Raw genomic sequence first — 22,199 nt, 5'->3', positions numbered from 1 at the left:
GGAACCCTGGCCGGAGAGAAGGAGAATCGCGCAGGGCTAGCTCCCTCCTCTCGTCGTGTCCCCGCGCGCGCGCCGCGCCCCCTCCGCGGCCTCCCCGCGCCCGCCTCCCGCCTTCCCCTCCTCCTGGTGACGTCCGGGTCCCTGCCCGTCTGAAAACTCCGCGCCGCGGCGGTGGAGGCGGCGGCGGCGGCAGAAGAGGAAAGGGAGGTGGAGGTGGTGGAGGAGAGGAGCAGGAGGAGGAGCAGCGGCGAGCCCGGGCGACGGCGGCGGGGCCCGAGCGCGGAGCCCCCGGGATAGAGCGCGCACCGGGGTGTTCCGGCACCCCGCTCGCCCCGGGCCGCCGCGGAAGATGGTGGCGGCGCCGTGCGCCCGGAGGCTGGCGCGGCGCTCGCACTCGGCGCTGCTGGCGGCGCTCATGGTGCTGCTGCTGCAGACGCTGGTGGTGTGGAATTTCAGCAGCCTGGACTCCGGAGCTGGCGAGCGGCGGCGCGCGGGGGCAGCGGCGGGAGCAGCCGAGCAACAGCAGCAGCCCGCGGCCCCTCGCCGGGAGCGCAGGGACCTTGCTGCCCATCAGCCCGCAGCCCGTGGAGGACCCGGAGGCCGAGCAGGCGGAGGAGGAGCACGGGGAGGCGGCCCCGGAGGAGCCCGCGCGCAGCAGCCTGGCAGCCGCGGGGCACTGGCCGCCCGGGCGAGGGTAAGGTGCCCTTTCAGAAGGGGATCGGTAGCCGCGCGGATAGAGAGGGACAGATTGGAGACCCTACCCACGCCTCCCACCAGTCCTTGCCACCCTAGTCCGGGTATCCGAAGGGACTCTGCGCCCTGGTTGCCCTGGCTGCCCTGGGCAGCTGCAGGGTCGTGCACTGAGCTGAGCTGCTCCGTGCGGAGTCCGAGGACCGCCCCCTTGGGGTCTGGAAAGTGAGCTCCAGGGGAGACGCGCTTTCAAGAGGGTCCTGTTCCCTGTCACTCTTGCTGGGTGCCCTACTTGCTCTCTAGATGGGGGTGTTGAAGCCTCACTCCCACCCGAGTGCGTGCATCGGATCGTGACCGATCCTCAGCCGCTGCTCAGGGGTGGTTCTCCACGCAGCCTCTCTGGTCTGAACTGTTTGCAGTGGACTGAGAAGGGACCTGGAATGAGTGTCTCACTCAAGCCATATCCCTGGTACCCAAATCAACGCTGGGTCACTCGTAGCTGATCTGACTTTGGGTCCTGTTTTCCCTGGGTGTCTGCTGCTTCTGTCTCCACCTTCCTCAGTCCCTAACCTTGCCATCACCTGCCCTTTCTGACTTCACCTCCTCCGGAATCCGCTGCTTCGGGGCACTGCCTGTCAGTCCCAGCTAGCTGTCTCTGACTTGACATAGGTGACCCGTCGCACTTACTGTCTTTTTGTCTGACTACACTATCATCACACCTCTGGGTGTGCTTGGATGTAGACAGTCAGGGTTCCGAAACTGTTTCCCACAGTTCTTCTAGGGCTACCTGGTTATCTAGGTGGGGCGCCAGCTTGTCTTCCTCCCCTGTTCCCAACTTCTTTGGGGGTATCTGTTTCACCTTTGTCTGAGCCAGGAGGGCAGGGAAACTGAGTCCCTAACTGTGGCACAGGGTCTCTGCTCTTCGTGGGAATGAATGACTGTCTGAGAGCTGGCTCGATATGCCATGTGACTGTCTGTCCATCATCCCAGTTCCCTGTAGAGAACTGCCTAGCATCTGAAGGGCAGTAGCCACCAGGGGAGTGTTTCTAGGATCTGTAGGAAGAGAACAGTCCTTGTTATTGCTTGTCACTCCAACAGCTCTTTGAAGACCACCTTGACACTGTATGTCAGAAGTGCTTTCTGATGTGCTCAAGTTCTTTGTGGTTGTCTAGACCCTTATTGCCTGAGCATAGCTCTTGTTGCCTGTGGACTGGAGCAGTCTCAGGACTGGATCTGACGGCATTTGACTGCTGGGTAGCCGCCAGGGAGAAGTCTTGCCCTCACCTGTGGTGCAGAGCAGACTGAGGCTTGTGGGTGAGAACTAGAGCGTTTTCAATGTCCCCGAGTTTTTCTTGTTTGTACCCAAGGGGACCCAGGCACTCGCTGTCTTTGAACTCCCAGAGTTGATCGTGTGTTCCGGGGGAAACAATATTCCTTCTGGAATTAGAGACCTATTGGGTGGTGAGAGAGACTGTGAGCATGTACTGCTGGCCCAGTGTGGAAACAGACAGGCTCGGGAGGGAACCATGGGACTCACTGTGCCTTCTGCAAATGGGGTTCAGAAGGCACTTTCAGGGTACGCAGACCACCTGTTGAGATAAATGAGAAGGGAAGAAAAGAAGCCAGCTGACAATTTCTTCATAACTCCCCGATGTTCTGAAGCGATCCGCAACCCTCCATGTGTGTTCAGCTAGGCGTCTTATTCCCTCTTGTCCTAGCCCAGTCACATCAGGTCTGCAGTTGGCAAGGTGGGTGGCAGGGTGCCACTTCCCCTTTTAAGTGTGTTTTTGGATTCCCAGTCCTAGCAGCAGAGTTACTGGGATTGTCCACAATTTCGCTTTTATCCGTAGGTTTGCATATATCCTCCCGCCTGTGTCCTCCAGTGCCTCCATTTCTTTACCTCCCCGCGTAGACATATATGCATTTTGTTCTTTTTTTCTTTCACTTTTCCATTCCTGGTAGTTGTCAGCTGTCCAGTCTTGTTGCCGCTCCTGGACTTGAGTTTTCTGTCATATGCTTGCCCCTCTGCTCTCTTTCCCCTCGCTCACGTTCATCCCCAGGGGCTGCATTGTGCACAAGATGGCTAAAGCTTGGGGGTCTATGCTCCTAAAGCTGTGCCCACCCCAACCCCTGCCCTTTCGTGGAGCTCAAGGAGACCAGAAGGGGGCAGGCTGTTCCCAAAGTCCATCAGAGCTGGAGCTTGGGATGCAGGCAGAGAGAACCACAGACTGCTAACAACCACGGAGGCCCCTTGCAACATGCTGTTCATTTCTGGACCCTGCCTGGGCTTTCTGCCTGCATGATGATGCAGAGGGATTCCAGAAGGGCATTCAGGAGTAAGATACACACTTGTGCACACATATGTGCACAAGTCAGCAGGCACAGGAGCGCTCTCTCTCTCTCTCTCTCTCTCTCTCTCTCTCTCTCTCTCTCTCACACACACACACACACACACACACACACACGTGCTGTGATTTTTTTTTCCCAGATGGCTTCTGCAAATACCACAGAAGCATATGTTTGGACAGTGATGCTCATCTTTGTGTTCCACTTTGTGGCAGGCAGGGTAGGGTGGACAGTCATGGCCTGGGTGGGTGGCAAAGGGTGCCAACTAGTTGTTATGGATAAAGTATTCCCTAACCAGTACCTGTCGGCTTCCCCTGGCTGCTTTCTCCTCTCGCAGCTTCTGAACTGTGGGTCTTTTCTGTTTAGAGCAGCGCTTGTGTACAAAGCTTGTGCCGATGGGCATTGGGGACACTTAAGAAGGAAGGACGGAGTGCCCAGGTTTGTACGCAGGCAGGGTCAGAGTATGTGTGTCCTCTGGTAGAGGATGGTAGTGAGATGGGCATTCCTGCAAAGGTTTGCTGGCATCCCCTTCTCCACTCAGCCCCTCTGAACTCATGCATTAGCTCGAAGCGGATTACAGCTGAGTTCTGTAGCGGGAGTTTTCTGTGGATCTCAGTAAGACGTGGACTTTACTGTAGTCTCGGAATATAAAACAGAGAGCACTGAGCCGTGGATGAGGTAAAGTAGGAGGGATGAGGAGACTGTCAAAAACATCAGCCAGCAGAAGGTCTTGAATGGATTTGGGAGGAAATGAAAGTTGTGCCTGTGAATGTCACACCTTTATTGTTTTTCCCCTTGCCAGTCTCCGTAGTCCCAGCATTTATCCCTTGTGCCCTCAGATACACTGTTACTTACTAAGTTTCCTTTAAGAAATCTAGTTTTGTATTATCCATGCCCGCTACACACTTCCAGTAAACGGGGTTTTTGTGCAGTCTGACCCCTTTGAAATGCGACTTTTCAGCAGGGATCTCTCATTCTTCCCATCTCTCAGAGAACCCCGGACTCTTTCACACAGCAGCAGGGACTTTGGAAGAAGGTTCCAGTGGCGTTGAAGGCAAAGCTTTTCTTTCTGTCCAAATGTTTGCATGCGAGAGAACAAAACAAAGAGCATCTGGCGGGTGACTTGCTTCCTCTTCACTTCCAGCAGAATGGTCTTTTCTGAGCAAAGTATTTTCTGTATACTGTGTATACAGAAGTGTGTATCCTTGAACAATGTATGTCTTACTGCAGATATTGCCATCTGCTTTAACCACACTGGAAATGTTAAATAAAATAGATAAATAAAAGCGGAAGTAGTTATATAATTTAATGATAATATAATAAATACAGGCTGTGTATCAATTATCTGAAGCACTTTGTATGAAGGAGTGTTTCGAAATTTGGATTTTGAAAGATATTTTGAAATATTAGCATGTAAATAGCAAGGTATGGTGAAGGGTGGGACCCAAAATTAAACACAAAAAAGTAAACAAAATTATTTTCATTTTCTCTCTTTCTTCTTTCTTCCTCCCCCTTCCCCCGCTCCTTCTGGTCTTGCTGTGTAGCCTAGGCTAGTGACAAAATCTTGACCCTTCTGGGCTTATAACTATATGCAACCACGCATGGCTTGAACACTTCATTTGTATGCCATGTATGCTTATATCCATGGCTGAAAGGTAATTTTGCACATTATTTGTGCCTGTCTTTTAGCTGTGACCTGTCATGAATCAGGGTTAGAATTTTCCGCTCACAATGTCATGGCTGTGCGTGGGAAATTTGCGTTTCAGAGTGTTTAAGAGGTAGGATATTTCAGGCTGTGTATACATGTATGTAGTCACTCTCCTTCCCCGCTTACACACTGCGAGCTTTATCCCTGGTCTGTCAGTTCATTTTTTTTTAAAAAAAACCTTTAGAAGGTTGAGTGGTAACATGTTTGGTAATTTTCAAGTTGGAGACCAATTGAGGCTTAAAATTCATATTTCCGGGGATTGTTTAAGTTTGATACATAGTCTTAATGGGAAAGAAAATCGGTGACTTTAGTTAGAGCAGAAAGTTGAAATCAGTGTGTGGGGTCCGTGTGTGTGATTTAGAGTTTGAAGTATCTTTAGGTCTACCTCTGCGGTATGACTCTACCTGTCTACTCTGAAGTTTCTACAGCGAGAGGATTGTAAATCTATGTGCAGAGAATCCAAGATACCCCACCAATACACCAGCTGTGCAGGGTGGGGGCCACCAGCCATCAGATTGTCCTTAATAATCTCTCCCTTTTCCTTTCCTTCTCCCCCGATCTCTGTGTAACTGTGTGTGTATATACATGTTTATGTATGCATTCATGGTCATATGGGTGTGTAGTCATGTGTATCTGGGTACATGTGTATCTATGTATGCTTCTGTGTAGAGGCCAAAGATCAATGTTGGGAAACCTCCATCATTACCAAGCTCCGTTTTTGAAACAAGGTCTCTCACTGAACTCGAAGCTCACTGATTCCACAAGGCTGGCTCACCAATGGGCTCTAAGGATCTGTCTCTTACCACCTCCTCAGTGCTGGAATTATAGATGTGTTCCGCCACGCCTGGAACATGTGGTAGGCCCCACACAAATGTGAGAGTCCACAGGACACCTTCTGATATACAGAGGGTCAGGTCCCAGCTTTGTACTGTCTTGCCTCCATGGTCTGGGCAGGTCTCTCTCAGCTTCTCTGTAACTTGGAGCCACCTCCGTGGGATGAAGAGGGAGAAAGGCCCTGACTCATGAGAACTGACTTGCTCTGGGCCCAGACTGACACTCCAGTGCCAGCTGGTCTCTCAGAAGGAAACCCAAGAGTGTGGAATAAACATTTGCTTTTTCAAAGTTACTTAGTTTTCCCCACACAATAGAGTGGAGCAAAACTGCAGTAGAATGCCTCAGGGTCCTTTGGCGTGGGCCAGCCTTGGCACAGGACAGAATGAGGTAGAGAGGAGAGTAACATTTATTGAGCACTGGCTGTATGCCAGACATTATCTTGGTGTTTTAGGCTTTTGCATCTATTAAATTTATTCCCACCAAATCCTCACCCAGTGTGTATGTGTGTGTGTGTGTGCGCGTGAATCTGTCTGTCTGTGTGCATGTATGTATGTCCTATGTCTCTGCCTCTCTCTACAGCAGGCTATCCCTCCTTCTGCTAGCCATTCAACGTCTACACCTCCACTCCAGGAAGCAAGGTGCCCTGTGTTCTGTTGCTCATCTCATACAAAGTTGAAACTGGGTGTGCTGGACTCGGAGTTGTTGGCCCTAGGATTACTTGTTATAGTGCTGGCATGAAAAAGGGCTCTGCGGACAGCATCTCACTGTGCCACCGGGCACCCCTCCCTCCAGGCAGCTGTTACACAACTGTTGCTGTGCTCATGTAGATGAAGAAACTAGGAAGCGATCCCAGGCTGCCTTTTGCCTTGTGCCGCCCAGTTCTGAGCTCCCTGTCTGTGTAGCTTCACAAAACCCTCTCACGTAGCCGTAGGCTCCTTGAAAGCCCTCGCTCCACTTTAACAGACTCCTAAAAACTGTTCAGTCTTGAGAAGAGCGAGATCCCTAAGAACGATGTGACTTGCACAGTGGTAAGCGACGGGGCTGAGATTTGAACCTAGGCAGTCCACACTCTGAATAGTCTATTCCACATTCTTTATGTCATCACCCGACCCCAGCACCCCAGAACTCCACTGATTCCAGCAAGTTGCTTAAACCCAAAGGCAAGGTTTTTTTTGTGTGTGTGTTTTAAACTTTAGTTTCATATATTGAAGGAGTCCAGTGGTGCTTTTAAACACACACACACACACACACACACACACATTTCTATAATCAAATAAATGAGCATATATATCCTTTATACCATGTGGCACCCCTTGTTTGGGTGACAAGAGCACTCAAAACTACCCCTTTAACAACATTCTCGAGTTCAGTGAAATATGAAGTATGATACCTTGGGAAGCACAGTCCTCCGAGGCCCATTTTGGGTACATAGACTTGTTCATCCTGGTCCCTGCTGTGCTGTACCCTTTGTTGTGCATTCTATTTGAAGACAAGGTTTTATAGATTCTGAAAGGAAGCAGAAAGTGTGACCTCTAGTGAAACACAGAGGAGCTGACTATGACTTCTGAGTCCTGCCCGGGGAAGGGGTCCTAGATTCAGGAAAGAGGGACTAGGGACAGGGAGGTGTTGTGTAAGGTTTTTAGGAAAGGATCCTCAGCCGTTCCTACCACTCTATGCTCAGTTAAACCGCTCAGTGGTTATCTCTGGAGAAGGCCAGGGCCTGGGCCATTGCATCAAGGGTTATCTCTGTGAACATGCAGTCCATGTGGGTACTTCCTCTTGCAACAGGCACTACTTGTTTGCCTGTGGAAACATCCCAAGCTGTGCCCCTGTGAGCCCCGTAGCTAGCCCAGCCTTCTACCTTGGGTCACAGAGTCATAAAAAGGTGGTAGGAGGTAGGTGGGTGTTACCATAGCCTGGCGGGGTGGGGAGGAGGGAGGCGAGACTGCTAACAATCAGCCCCAGAATCAGAAGCCCGTCCCTGACCAGGTGGAGAAAGCTGGGAACTCATTGCCAGTTAATTCTTTCGAGGATGTCTCCCCATCCACCCAGGCCTCTTGAAGGCAATGAAGTGGATTTGTCCCTGAGATCTGGCTTGCCCCAGTCAGGTGACCCTGGCTTATCTGAGCATCTAATCCAGGCTAATGAGTCAGGGGATGCTAATGAGGCAGTGTGCTTAGACCTATCTCTGTCTGCTTGCGGATCTTTCCTATGCTCCTGTGCTGTAAAGCCAAAGTTGATGTAATGGTTTCCTACCACAGATACGCTCACATGGCAGCTGTGATAATGGCGGAGGAGATAATGTTAATAACGAGGGTAACTTGTATTCTTGACTATTTATCTTGTACCAGACATTGTGGATTGGTTAGACAGTTCTACTACCTAATCCTTTACACCAGCTTAAAAGCGAAGGCCGGTATCTCATCTGTTTTTACTGGCTAGAAATAATAAGTTTGTGCAATTAATTGGGTGAAAGTTAAATCCGTGAGGAGAGTCCAAACTAGGAGTTGAAGTGTGGTGACTACAAAGACTGTGTCTGTGTCTCTGTCCGGCTCACTGTTGGTAAATAACTTGTTTTTAGCCCCACTTTCCTGCCATTTATTCATGGATACTTACATACATCTATTCACCTATCCATTCGCGCATTTATCAACCCTTCAACAATCCATCAGATCATCCATGGGTTCATGAATGCATCAATGCATGCATCCATCCATCCATCCACCTTCTCATTCACCCATCCATCATCCATTTATCCATCCATCCATCTATCCATCCATCCATCCATCCATCCATCCTTCCTTCCTTCCATCCATCCAACCACCTATACACCTACTTCTCCACTCATTCATCATCCATCCATTCATCCATCTACCCACCCATCCTTCCTTTCTTCCATCCATTCATCCACCCATTACTACAAACCCTCCTGGAGGATGAGTGTAGCAGGCAAGAGTTAGAGTCACAATCATAAGCAGCCTACTAGCAGAAAATTCTCTGCTAAACTCGGATGAGAGATGGCCTCTTGCATACAAGAGAGAGGTATTCTTTGGAAAAAGGGAGTGGGAATTAGTGTCATCATGGGCCCCAGAAGCTTTGAGTCTTCTGCTATTTTAGAACCTCCAGATCTGATGGCTGATTTGTTCTACTCAAAAGGTCTGAGCTCCCCATATTGTGGCTGAAATTTTGAGCACACAGGTTAGTAATTGTGGCCAGTCAAATGCAGCCTGAAAGGTAGACTCTGTGCCATTTATGATAGAGGCCAGGCTCTGACATTGTCTTTATGTATTTGGGGCTCAGTTTCCTTGTCTGAAACTCTGTGGCCTTGATACAACCTTATGGGCCTTGGTGATGAATGGTAACTCTGGCCCATCATCAATATCTGTGCATCATCCATCCATCCACCCATCCATCTATCATCTACATAGGCATCCATCCACACACATGCTTGAATATGTGTATTTATTTTTCTGTCCATCTATTATCAGTTTATCTATACATACATGAATCATCCGTCCATCTACCCATCTGTCTTTCCGTCCATCCATTCATGGGATTGCAAATCTTTGCCTATATAATAAGTACCATAAGTCTGTTTGGATTTCTGTAATTCTTTTAAAAGTTACAAGGGATAACAGTCTTGTGTCACCAAGATGGAAATGGTCATACCCTGAACCTCCCAATTCCTAGAGTCCTCTCTCAAGATCCTTTAAAAAAAACTCTTTTACTGAGCAATTCTGCTGGTCTGTTGAGTTTGCAACCTGTTTGCCAGACATGTGTGATCATCATGGACTGCTGAGAGCACCTACCTGTCAGTCGTCACCTCAGCTGCTTTTGCTGACCCTTCGCGTGCTAGAGACAGTGGAGCCCCAGGGTATGTAAATTCTCTCAAACCCCAGACCGTTCAGAAGACAAACCTCACTGATGAAAATAGAATCCTGCGTTCTGCATTTTGGTGAGGTTTCCACTTTGTGAGCAGCAGGGTATCTAGAATTGTCTACCTCCACCCCCGTCTGTGCTCCTCATGTCCACATGATGACTGATGGAGTGACTGAATGAATGCATGAATGAATGAAACTCACTAGAGGATCCGTCCATCCCCAAGCCGTCCACATTGATTCCTTGTTTGAGGGCTTGCTGTGTGCCAGGCACTGTGTAAAATGCGGGAGGCTTAGCTGGGTCCCTGCTTTCTGCTGACTGTGGCTGGGACATAGGAGGATGCACAGGCAAAATAATCATAATGAAATTTAAAGTATTCAAGAGTGAAGGCAGCCATCGATGTGTCGGGGAAAGTCAGATGCCCTGTCTGGAGGAGGGCTGAGCTTAGGGTGGAGCAGTTGTGTTCTGCTCTTTTTATTTTTGGTGTATATTTTGCTTACTTCGGGTTGAGGATATAGTTTGGAAGGATGCTTTTTGCTAGAGGAGTTCCACACTGGCTGCAGGAATCCCAGATAATCCGCAGACACTGCTGTCAATTCACCAGTGATTTCAGGAGGGTTACCAGCTCTCACACAGACGTTCTGGGGGCTGGGAACATAGCTGAGTATGTGCAAGGCCCCGACTTCCTTACTAGTACACAAAAAAAGAAAAAAAAATAAAGCTATCATAGCTATCTACAAAAGGCTGCGGCTATTTATGTCTGCATAGAAGTTTTACAATTCTTGATTTTATGTTGGCTTAACTGCTCTGTGGTCTCAATCTTTGTCTTTTCCTCTCCCCTTTTTTCCTCTCCCTCTCCCCCTTTTCTATGCATGGTTTGATAAATGGTCACTAATTGAGCACACCCAAGACACCCACACCCAGACCAAGAAACAGCACCTGTGTCATTGCTGGTGCACCCTCCACCACTTCTTGGGGGGAAGCACATTTAAAAATGCTAATAGCTTTGTGTTTCTCTAAATGTCAGCCTCTTGTAGTTTCGCATGTGAGCCACATGGCAAGCAGGTAGGAAGAAGTGATTTCCCAGACTATAAACATCATGGTGCCAACCCCAGTCCTAACTGGATTCCAACTGGGTTTGGAGAATGACTTTTGTAAATGTCCCATTAACCTGTTTGAAGATTGTTGGCTGTTCTGATTATCACTATGGTGCGACTGTGGGGTGGCGCAGTCTTCAAAGTGTTTGTCACACAAGCACGAAGACCTAAATTTGATCTCGGAGCCAATCTTAAAAACAAAACAAATAAACAAGTAACAGGTGTTGTAGTGTATGGTTGTAATCTCCATGCTGGGGAAGCAGAGACAGTTGAATCCCTGGGGTTTACTGGGCCAGGCAGCCTAATAGGTGAGCGCAGGTCAGTGAAACTGTTTCAAAAGTCATGGTGCCTGAAGAACAACACCTGAGGTTGTCCTCTTATGTGCATGTACACACACACACACACACACGCACGCACGCACACACACACACAGCACTGCATATATGAACATGCACACACATATTTTAATACATAGCTGTGTTGTTTTCTTCTGAAATCCAAGTGGAAAAGGTTTGAGGCAGACACTGGGAGGAACTGTACTGGACCTGTTGGGTTTTTTTTTTTTTTCAAGACAGGGTTTCTCTGTGTCTTTGGAGCCTGTCCTGGAACTAGCTCTGTAGACCAGGCTGGTCTCGAACTCACAGAGATCCGCCTGCCTCTGCCTCCCAAGTGCTGGGATTAAAGGCGTGCGCCACCATCGCCGGCCTCTGGACCTGTTGGAAGGGAGGGCCATAGGCCCTCTGACATGTCTTTGGTGGCTGTGTTGCTTCTGCATAGACTCCTGAGGAGGACTCCCAGTTGTGTTCTCTGTGACTTAGTTCTCAGCCCTCCTGGCGAGTCTTTGGGATTCGTGCCTTCTGCTGAGTTTGTGTACTCCGGTCCACTCTGCACTGAACACGAAATTAGCTGTGATGAACGGGTCCCCAGACAGACTGGTAAATGATGGCATTAACTTAACCCAGAACCAAGACTCTGCAGTTCAGAGCCGGGGTAACAGAACCACCACACAGATGTCAGCAGCAACTCCAAAGAGCGATGAAGACACCTAGTCTTCTCATGAAGAGGGAGGTGGGGAGTGAGGATGGCCCAGCGCCCGGGGACGGTGAGAGCATGTCATAGCGACTCAGCGCTCAACCACGCCGGCATTTATCAAATAAACCAAAGCTTTTGTAAGGGAGAGCTCTGTGTGCATTATTTAAGGATAGTATTAAAACCAGCTTAGATGGATCACCAAATATAGAGGTTGCTCATTACGTGCCCTTTCTTTGGGGATGTAGAAGCTACGGTTTCTATTTTTATCTTTACTGGTGAAGTGGGGTTTTACTGAGTAGAGGTGTAATAGGAAACCTTTTTTTTTAACCTTTGCCAGACTTTGAGCTGTTTTCTGTTTGTTTGTTTTTTATATTCTCATGGGGGCCCAGGCTTTGCAGATGTTCGGTTTGAAATAAAGGCCTATTCACTGCCTCCCACTCACGCTGTCTTTCATCTCTGGCTGGGAAGAAGCAGCTGGTGTCCCAGACAGAAACCCTTTGGCTTGCAGGTGATTCCACTCCAGGTCGGATGGGAGCCGCACCCTCTCTCCTGGCATTCTCATGTCTTCTCATGAGGAAGGCAAGGCAGTCTGAGGACGGTGGGGACTGCTCAACAAAAGGGGTTCAGTGAACACAGAGCGGTTTGCAGGTGGGCCTGGCTTCTGTTACTACTAACTCTTCCCGGGTCAGAAAGCTGGTGACAGCTGGGGCTTTTGGAAGGTTCCTAACTGCCAGACAGCTGTAAGGAAGCCAGATCTTTACTGAGGGGGGGGGGTGAGGAGGTGGGGGAATGGGAGGGGGTAGGGAGTGGGGGGGTGGGAGGGGGTAGGAGGGTGATCAGGGGAGATAATGTCCAAGCAAAAGTAGATACAGGAAAATAGTGGGGAAGACAGAAGCCAGAAGCAAACCTGGCTCTCTGTGGGTGAGAGAAACACAGCACCCAACTGGCTTCCTCTCCCATCTCTCCACCTTCCCCCTCATCCCAGTGGAGGAAGAAGGTCATTTTAAAACACTGACTTGGTAGCCCAAATTATTGATTTGAGACCCATACCTATTCCTGAGTGCCTGCCTCTCTTGGTCTCTGGACAGGTTGAAGGAGGAAGGTGTGACTTTCCTTTCTGCAGGGACTTCCAAAACACCCTGGGGCCACCCTGCTAATCCTTCTCACTTGAAACTGCTGTTGGGGTTGGTATGAGTCAACTTCCCTTTGCTGTGGTAAAGGGCTATGATTGACTCCCTGAAGGCTGGGGAGATGACCCGGCTCACGCTGGTCTCCTAGCTTCCTTCAGTGAAGCCCTGCTTCGCACAGGCTCCATCCCCTCAGCCGAGCTAGCTTCTTGAGACCACACCTTCAGTGGATGGGCTTTTGTGGGCCATTTAACAGGATTTGCTTTAACTCTCAAAATAGCATCCTAACAATTGTGGTTATCTGTTAGATGTCAGTGTGTGCCATGCTAAGCAGAATCTCAGGGATTATCACGTTCAGTCATTTACAATAGCCTTATCCAGTGGGTGCTGGGCCAGCTCCTGTTTTCTTTATTCCCTGATCTCTATTTCTTTTGAGAGACTGAGGCCTGCAACGCCACGCTACACGACAGTGGTCCTGGAATTTTGACACAGGCAGCGTGACCTGGGAACCTGTATGTCAAAATTCCGGGTTCCATAGATAGGGTGTGTGGGGAGCGGTGTGCAAATGTGTTTGTGTTTGGGTGTGGGTGGAGGTCATAGGTAAGTCTTGGGTGTGTTCTGTCATTCACTCCTTGAACCAGGAGTTTTTGGGTTCAGTCATCTGGTTGTGCCTCTCCCCAGCACGGGGGTTACAGATGCACTCTGACACACTCAGGGTTTATGTGCCATTGTCCTCATGCTTGCCCAGAAAACTGTAACCAGCATTTCTGGCAGACGATTTTAATGAAGCACATTCTCTGAGACATTCTGCAAAACCCACTCTACCAGGAAGTTGGCCCCATTTGCCCAGTTCGGGGATGGAACTCCTGTGACCCAGCACCGAGTTCAAGTCAGGGATGCCAAACCAGAGTGTGACTTCTTGTTGCTGAAGGGAGGATTCAGACACATTCAGACCTGACAGTCCTCCGTGCTGAGAGGCCCAGACCCCCCATCCTCACTCTGTTGGGCAGGGTGAGTGGCAGGCACCCTCCATCCACAGTGGGGAAGAGAAGTAACATCCAGAGTGTAATATTTTGATAAGTTGCTGATTTGTATTAAAATAATAATTACAGCAATTATTACAGACTCGAATTTCAGAGAGACCCAGCTGCTTACAGAGAGAAAAATAATGAACTACATATTCTCTGGGAATTGCATGGAAGCCAGGCTTGGCCCTATCCCTCCCAGAGTGTCCAGTGGCGATTTGGCTGCAGGTTGACCGCCACGTGTCTTGCCAGCTGATGTTGATGTGAGTGGGTTGGATAGCAAAGGTGCCCTGTAGGAGTGTGCCATCCCAGGGAGGCTGAATTTGAATGGGGGTCCTGTCCTTCAGTCTATCAGATGGGTGTCACTTTAGACACAAACACAATGCCAGCTGGAAGAAAAAATAATTGGAACCTGTCCTTTATTATTAAATAGTCCAAAAGACACTGGCATCTGCTCGTACCTGCTCACGGTGAAGGATTCCTAGCTGATTTAATTTGACTGTTGCAGATTGGATTATCAGCTACTTTGAGTGTGAAGATATATTCTAGTTCTAACTTTTATTTAGTTTCCTTTTCAGTGCTGGGCATGGAACCTGGGACTACCTAAGAGCTGCCTGCTGCCTGTTCATGGGCCTTTAGCTGGTCCCCAAGTTGGTGGCTGTTAGAAATAGTGCTGCTATGAGCATTCTTTAAAAAAGAAATTATTATATTAGAATTTATTCATTGTGTGTGTGTGAGAGAGAGACAGAGACAGAGACAGAGAGATAGAGAGACAGAGACAGAGAGAGAATGCACAGAGTTCAGAATAGAACTTGCCAAGAGTCAGTTGCCTCTTTCCACCATGTAGGTTCCCAGAATGGAACTCAGGTCTCAGGCATGGCGGTGTACACCTTTATCTGCTGAGCCGACATGCCAGCTTTGCCCTGAGCATTCCTATATGTGTCTTTGGAGAATACACAACATTGATTAAATAAATATCCATGAGCAAAATTGATTTACTCACTGTTTTGCTTTGTTTTCTTTGTTCTTTTTTTTCTGATGTTAACTGCCACCAATTAATTTCTTATGCTGAAGTCATATGGTCCAGAAAGCCATTATCTTTACTCAGCAAAACAGGCCTGGCAGAATCAAGCCTTTTCCCCCCATCCCCATCAGTTTCTGCTTTGATTGACTTCTATTTATCCCTAGCTGTTCTGGTACTCTTGCTAGGAAGCAGATGAGCGCAGCCTCCGCCATAAGATCTCTAGCCTGCAGTGACACGTGTCATTTTACATTGAAACATAGTGCTGGAGTGGTCCCTTTGGGGACTGCGTATGCCGTGGGCCGCAGGACGTTAGAGCGCTGGCCTCCATCTAAGGCCCTGGCATCCTTGCAGTGTCAGCATTGTTTAGCCGCCCAGGATCTGCCTTGCTTTCTGAGCTCAGGTCACTTTCCATTTCCTGTCCCACTTCTGCAGTCACAGCTGCTGACAGGGTTGGGACAAGGATTCCCTTCGATCTGTCGTCTTTCAGGTTTGCTTGGCGCTGGCTACACACAATGACTTCATATTCTTTCTGGAGCTTGTTAAAGAGGCCTGTCGGCTTTGTCTGCAGCCAGCTCTCGGCACCAGAGTAACATCCTGGCTGGTTAAGAAGCCTGGCCCCAGGTCCTGCTGCTTGCAGTGAGCAGGCTTCACCTGTGTCACGAGAGGATAGGCTTGCGGATGTTCTTGTTAGTTTTGAGGGGGGTGAAATATGGATTTTTGTGCTGGAAGGAGACATGAAATCCCATTTCGGCCACAATCTGTTACATCTGACTCAGTCTTGGGCAGTTTCGGTTGTAGTTTTTTATATGGGGTTAAGACCCTGGAATGTGGAATCCTAGACATGAAATACTTAGCCTTTCAGTTTGGGTGGCTTTGCTCCCTGACCCCAGTTTCATGGTTTGTTTACTACATCTCAGAACCATAGTATTTATTAGGACTCTTTATGAAGGTGTGTGTGTGTGTGTGTGTGTGTGTGTGTGTGTGAGAGAGAGAGAGAGAGAGAGAGAGAGAGAGAGAGAGAGAGAGAGAGAGGGGGGGGGGGGGAGAGAACACCGTGGTACACGTGTGGAGATCAGATGACAACTTGCAAGAGTTCTAACTTGGGTTCTGGGAATTGAGCCAGGGTTACTAGGCTTGGTGGCAAGTGCCTTTACCTGCCGGGCCATCTCGCTGGCCCTGTGACCTCTTCTTTATCATTATCTGCTGGGCCATCTCGACAGTCCCATCTTTTCTATCAAGACTACTTTCTAAACTGACTGTGGTAAGTGCATGCTTGTAATGCTAACACTTAAGTGGTGGAGGGAGGAGAATAAAGAGTTCAAGGCCAACCTCTGCTACGTGTGGAATTTGAAGCTAACATGCTCGGATTTTGTAAGACTGTCTCTAAAAACAAATACAAAATAAAAGAGACCACTCTCTAGATGTTATGAGCTGTCCTCATTAAAATGCATGACTGACTTGATCTCAGAAGAAAACTGATATATTTCAAAAGAGGGACTCTTTCTGGCCTTGTTTGTAGAATAGCAAGCGATTGGAAATTTGGAGAAGGCTATCACATAGGCATGTAAGCTGATAAATAAGACGTGTCTAGGGCTGCGGGTCTGGCCCAGCTGGTGCAGTGCCTGCCTCACACTCGTTGATCCCCAGGATTGAACTCTAGCACGGGTGTGGCCACACACACGTGTAATCCTAGCATTTGGAAGAGGCAGGAGGAGCAGAGGTTAAAGCTTATCCTTGGGTACATGATAAATTAGGGCATAGCTCGGTTAATTTTCTTTTGTTGTAACTAAACACTATGACCAAGGCAACTTAGAAAATGTGTAATTTGAGTTTATGGTTTCGGAGGGTTAGGATCGTGATGGCAGATCAAATACATGGCTAAGGTATGGCTATGGGGACAGCTAAGAGCTTATGCAAGCAGGAGGCAGAAAGGGCACACTGGCATTGGCAGGCGCTCTGCCCTCAGTGATGCACCTCTTCCAACAAGGCCACACTTTCTAATCCTTTCCAAACAGTTCTACCAATTGGAGACTAAGTTTTCAAATATATGAGCCTATGGAGCCATTCTCTCTCAAACCACCGCAGAGGCCAGCCTGGATTACTTCAGCCCGTCTCAAAAAACAAACAGCAAAAGGAATTCTGTCACTATCAGTCCTATCAAGGAAGAAATCACATGGCCCCTTCAGATGAAATGCAGCGGCAATGGGAACAGCTCACATCCCAGTCTGATAGGCAATGCTAACACTGTGCCCAGCAAATGCAGAGCCCATTTTCAAAGCAAGTTAACTTTAGATATGGAACAGAGAAGCTGAAAGTGGCAAAGCCCAGAGGCCAACGTTTACCTTAAAAACAGGTTATCGAGGATAAATGAAAGGGGCAATCATGAAAGAAAAGACAGAAATGGGTGGTGAATCAGGATCCGAACGAGGTCTTGGTATTCACCAATTCATGAATGTCCCTCATCGCTCAAATCACTGGAATGCAAGCTGTTTGGTGAGGTTCCTATTCCCATTTTATTAACAATGAGCCCATTGCCCCAGTTTTATTAAGATCATTGGAGAGTCAGGTAGGAGGAGGACCTTGAGCACAGGAACCTAAGACAAGACCGTCATGCTCCTTGAAATCTTCGCAGAATTTCTTGGGCGTCCACTGTACCCATTTTCCAGCAAAGCCATTCTTCCTCCTGCAGTGGCTTTGGAGTCCTCACCTTCCCTGCAGAGTGACCTCACCAGCACACACCTCATCCTTGCATCAAAAGGTTCTGTGTCCCATCCCTTCCTTATGTTTTGCCTTCTCTCCCTCATTCTTTCTCCCTTTCCCTTTCTTTCTTCCCTCCCTCTTCCCTCTTTTTTCGGTATATGCCCCTCCTGCATCTCATATAGCCCAGGCTGGCTTTGAACTCACTTTATAGCCAAGATTGGTCTCAGACTTGCAATCCTCCTGCCTCTGCCTCTGAGCATGGATGATAGGCCTGTGCCACCAGACCCAGCTCTCCTGGGCATTTGTATTTGATAGTGGTATTCTGCAACCCTATCTGAACCATCATCCTGGTTTTGGCTATAGCATGGGTGGGAGTTTGCTATGCTGGGTCCTGTCTTCCCACCCTGGAGTAGGGCACAGTGAACTGGAGTACAAAAACCAGGACTTCTGGAGCTGGATCTTGCTCTGATTGTCTAGTTTTTCTCACTGCCTGCTTGTTTCTGTAATAGATAGGGAGAGCACTTGGTCTCTTGGGCTCTGAACAGTCTGGGACCTCGTGGTGTGCTATGCCCTCTTCGAGTGTGCATTGCACGAGTTCCGATTGGTATTCTTAGTAAAAATGTGAGTGTCGTCCAGGCTGTCCTGCAGTGTGTGGATAGAGGAAGTGATGCACAGGGAGGGGAAGTAACTCCAGCGGAGTGGCACAGCTGCTTCGGGGCAGGTTTGCACCACCTCTCAGCCTGGTGGAGGAGGGGTATGGCGGCATGGCCTTTACATCCCATCACTGGATGCTGAGATCTCTCAGTACTGTTTGGGACTCGCTGGATATAGGTGAACCTGGGGACGCTGTAGTGGGATGGAAAGTCGGAGGGGCCTGGACTCACAGTCTGTGGAGGGCCGGCTGTGCCTGGGCTCAGAAGCACTTCTCTCTGTGTGTGAAAGGAAGCACAAGCGACATATTTATACCATGCCACAAATGTCCCTGCTCATCTCAGTCGGAACACACAGCGTGGTGAAGTCATGATAAGTGGGTTGTGTGGGCAAAGATAAGCAGAAGACCTTTTTTACAGGGCTGCCTAAGTTCTAGGCCTGGCTCTGCCACTTAGCAGCTGTGTGGCTGAAGAGATGCTATGCACAGGTCCCCAGCTACTGCATCTGTAAAATGGGAGGATGGGGCCCACCTCCTGCAGAGGGTTCTGCCGAGAGATGGACTGCAATTGAGCACATGGCCAGATGTGTTACATACTGTAAAGTGCTTATATTGCTGGTCGTGATGGTCCAGGGATAACGAGGGTGGGGAGAAGGTGTTTAGTGAATAGCTTTACTAAATTCTAGAGTGGGTTTTACAAGAGCCAGGCATTTCTGTTGCATCAGGCCATACTCTTTTGCCCCTACACCCTATTAAATCTGAGCTGCATCTCATTAGGAATGGGGCCTTTGACTTCAGGAGAGCCCTGCCCCAGCATCTCTGCGAGGCTTGGAGTGTGTTGGGCAGTTTTAAATATGGTATGTTTCCAAAGGGTCTCACTTCAGAGCCCGGCCGTGTTTTCTGAGGGTCAGGGATTAGCCTTTCTCTCTCCCTGGGATGAGGAAATGTTTCGGAAGTCGGCCTGGCTTTTCCCACAGAAAGCATTGACGGTTTCTGCCAAGTTCCAAGCATCTTACCGCGAATTCGGCAGACTGACAGTGGGTCTGGGCAGCCTTCCCAAGTCCCCCTCTTCCGTAGAACTCAGTGTTTTCACGGCCTGTGTGGTTCCATAGTGCAGGACACATCCCCAACCTGGCGTAGGGGCCGGGATTCTGAGCCCTGTTTCCCATTTGGATTGTGTGGAGGTTAGACACTGCCCCAGAGCTGGAGTGAGTCATGAAGGCTGGGGCAGACCACGCCTAGGATGTCTCTCCCTTGAGGGACTTCCCATTTGTCCCTGAACCCTGTGCTGAGCTGGGCAGGGGGTGGTGGGCTATAGAGGTTGTAAAGAAGGCAACACAGGGCCTCCTGGCAGCTTGAGCAGGGCTCTTGGGCAGAGTCCAGAAACTCTCTTGCTGACAGCGACAGTCTAGGAGTTTGCAGAGAAGCAAGGCTGTGAATAATTAATCGATCCCACTAACTGAGTTGTGAGAAGCATTTTCAGAGACTCCGATCTGCAGGTTCTCTGGGGGGAAGGAGACAGTTGGAGTAGGTGGGGATGAGGCTGCCTTCCCCTCTAAGCCTGGGAATGCCAAACCCCCTCTTATCTGGTCTGGGGAGCCAGGCTGTGGCCCCTGAGCTTGACAGTGGTTTGATTGGCCCAGCTCTAGGAATAGTGTGGGCAGCTGGGCTGACTGGGTTGGGCTGTTGCCATAGAGGGTTGGTGAGTCTCCGTGCTGGGTCTAAGGTTGTATAGTTGTGAGGGGCCCTGAGTCTTTAGAGAGAAGACTTTAAGAAGCTCCTGGGCCCTCTCTTTCCCTGCCTGAGCAGCTGCAGAAGCTGGAGAAGATGTGGGCGCAGAATTCTGGAATCAGGCCTGACCCTCGAGAGCTTGTGATTCACTGTGGCTGCTGCATGTGGCATTCTGGGCTTCTTAAGCCCCCCTCGTGTCTGAACAGGCAACACTGGCTCATCAGTAGGAATCAAGACCATGATTGGACCTCGGGTGCTCCCCCTCCCCCCACTCGGTGTGGTTTGGGTCAGTCTCTTTGCCCCTGTCTGCCTCAGAGCTCAGCCTGGATAGTGGGCTCTCAGTGGCCCTTCCTTAGGAAAATGGTTGTGAAGACTAGCTCTGTTGATTGACCCCGTGTGTCCCTGTGACTGGCTCCCTGACAGAAGCACACTAAGGAGGGGTTTGTTGTGTGTCCTGGTTTCAGAGGGTTCTGCCCATTACAGCAGGAGGGTTAGATCAAGGAGGAGGGAGCATGTGACCAAGGCTGCTCATGTCATGGAGGTCAAGGAAGCAGAGGAGAAGGGGACATGGCTACGAATAATGCATCCTTCAGGATCCAGGCCCAGGGACCTACTTCCTCCAACTGGGTTCGTCCTCTTGAAGGCTTCACAAGCTGAAATAGTGCCACCAGCTGAGGGCCAGGTGTCAAAATCTGAGTCAGTGTGTGTGTGTGTGTGTGTGTGTGTGTGTGTGTGTGTGTGTGGTGGTGTTTAGGCTCCAATCATGATGATATTTTCAAATACAAACACATAAATATTTTCTTATCTAAAATAAAGCTGGGGTTGGTAATCTCACGAAGTCCTTGCCGCAGCTCTGTGAGGAACAGAGGTTGAGAAGAGTTGGGTACGCAGTAGAGGTGGTAAGGTGGCTTGTCTGAACACAGAATCACTTTCCATAACAGAAAGATCTGGGTCTTTCCATACAACTCTACTTAATGTTGCTGGAGACACTGGGGCTTCATGACCCTAGGGCAAAATGAGGTGATAATAATATGTCCCTCACTGGGCAATGGCCATTCATTCTTCTATTCAAAAATGGTTATCAATCACTTGGCACCTATGAGACATTGCCTAAAGAGTATGAAATTAAAAAAATATTTTCAAAATTACATTTCATTTAGTGTGTATCTACTTGCAAGTAGTTACACAAGTTCATACAAGCATGCCACAGCAGATTGTGGAGGTCAGAGGTCATCTTCAGGAGTTGGTCCTTCCCTTCTACCATGTAGATCCTGGGGACTGAACTCAGGTTGTCTGGCTTCGTAACAAACACCTTTACCCACTGGTCCCTCCTGCTGGTCTGAGTATGAAATGTTCTGAAGAACCAGAAGTCTCTTCCTTGTAGATGGGAGAGGACAAATCATAAACAAAAAACATTTTTACGGGGTCCACAAACAGATGCTGCAGAGAATGGTGGGTAACTTTTCCCTTGAAAGGGAAGACATATCCTGTGGGGCCTCCTGGAGGAAGTGATGGGAGGTGGGTACATCCAGGGCATGTGGAAGGAAGACTGCGGTGTGAGGTCAGAAGCAGCTTTAAGAGTGAGGCTAGGGCGGTGACTCTGGATTTTAGGCAAGGGCGTCATTAGGGTGCTTGAAGCAAGACAGGTAAATCATAGGTTCAAGGCTAGCCTGCACTACACAGCATCTCCTCTGATTAACAAGTGCGTCAGGAGTTGTGTGTGTGCATGTGTGCATGCGCGTGTGCTCATGCGTGCGTGCATAGGTATTTGTACATGGATTTGGAGGCTGTAATTTCTTAATACTGTCCACCTTGTTTTTTGGAGGCAAGGCTTTTCACTGGCCTTGAACCTGCCATTGTGGTGATACTGACTGACCAGTAAACCTTAGGAACCCCCTCTGCCTCCCCAGCACTGAGGCTATAGGCACTTGTTTGTTTGCTTTTATAACATGGGTTTTCGGCACAGAACTCTGGTCTTCATCTTTGCACAGCAAACACTTAACCATCTGAGCCATTGCCTCAGAACCAGCCCCGGGTTTTGAAGATCTTTCCGCCAGCTCAGTCAGGTCCAAGTCAGCTGCCTTTGGGAGGGAAGGATGCTCATGGGGAGAGACGGAGGCAGGAAATGACTGCTGCCCCTGGAGCTCAGGATGAGTGGTGTGAAGGCGGGGTAAAAGGCACCACATGGCGTTCCATAGCAGGCGTGAGTTCAAGTGTGCAGCGCACAGCAAGCACACTGGTTCAGAGGTTCCTGGTATATGTGACATAGGGATTAGGGCGGTGTGAATAGCCTGGTGTGCTTACTACACATGGCATGTGCATACCAAAACGATCACACTGCGCTCACCAGTGTGTAC

The 22,199-nt window shown here is 49.2% G+C and overlaps 1 protein-coding gene across 1 annotated transcript in view; it reads left to right on the top strand.

The window, feature by feature from the left end:
- The first annotated feature begins 240 nt into the window (after window positions 1–240).
- Xylt1 (xylosyltransferase 1) overlaps window positions 241–22,199 on the top strand; it is a 296,492-nt gene continuing 274,533 nt past the window's right edge. The window contains exon 1 of the mRNA XM_050143246.1: window positions 241–694. Coding sequence (XP_049999203.1) covers window positions 350–694 — 345 coding nt within the window. The 5' untranslated portion in view covers window positions 241–349. The remainder of the gene's footprint in view (window positions 695–22,199) is intronic.

This window comes from Alexandromys fortis, unplaced genomic scaffold (assembly GCF_014885135.2).
Source record: "Alexandromys fortis isolate MF-2015 unplaced genomic scaffold, M_Fortis_MF-2015_v1.1 scaffold_45, whole genome shotgun sequence".
Lineage (NCBI taxonomy): Eukaryota > Metazoa > Chordata > Mammalia > Rodentia > Cricetidae > Alexandromys > Alexandromys fortis.
Note: the sequence above shows the minus strand (reverse complement) of the source record. Positions and strands in the feature narration are given on the sequence as shown.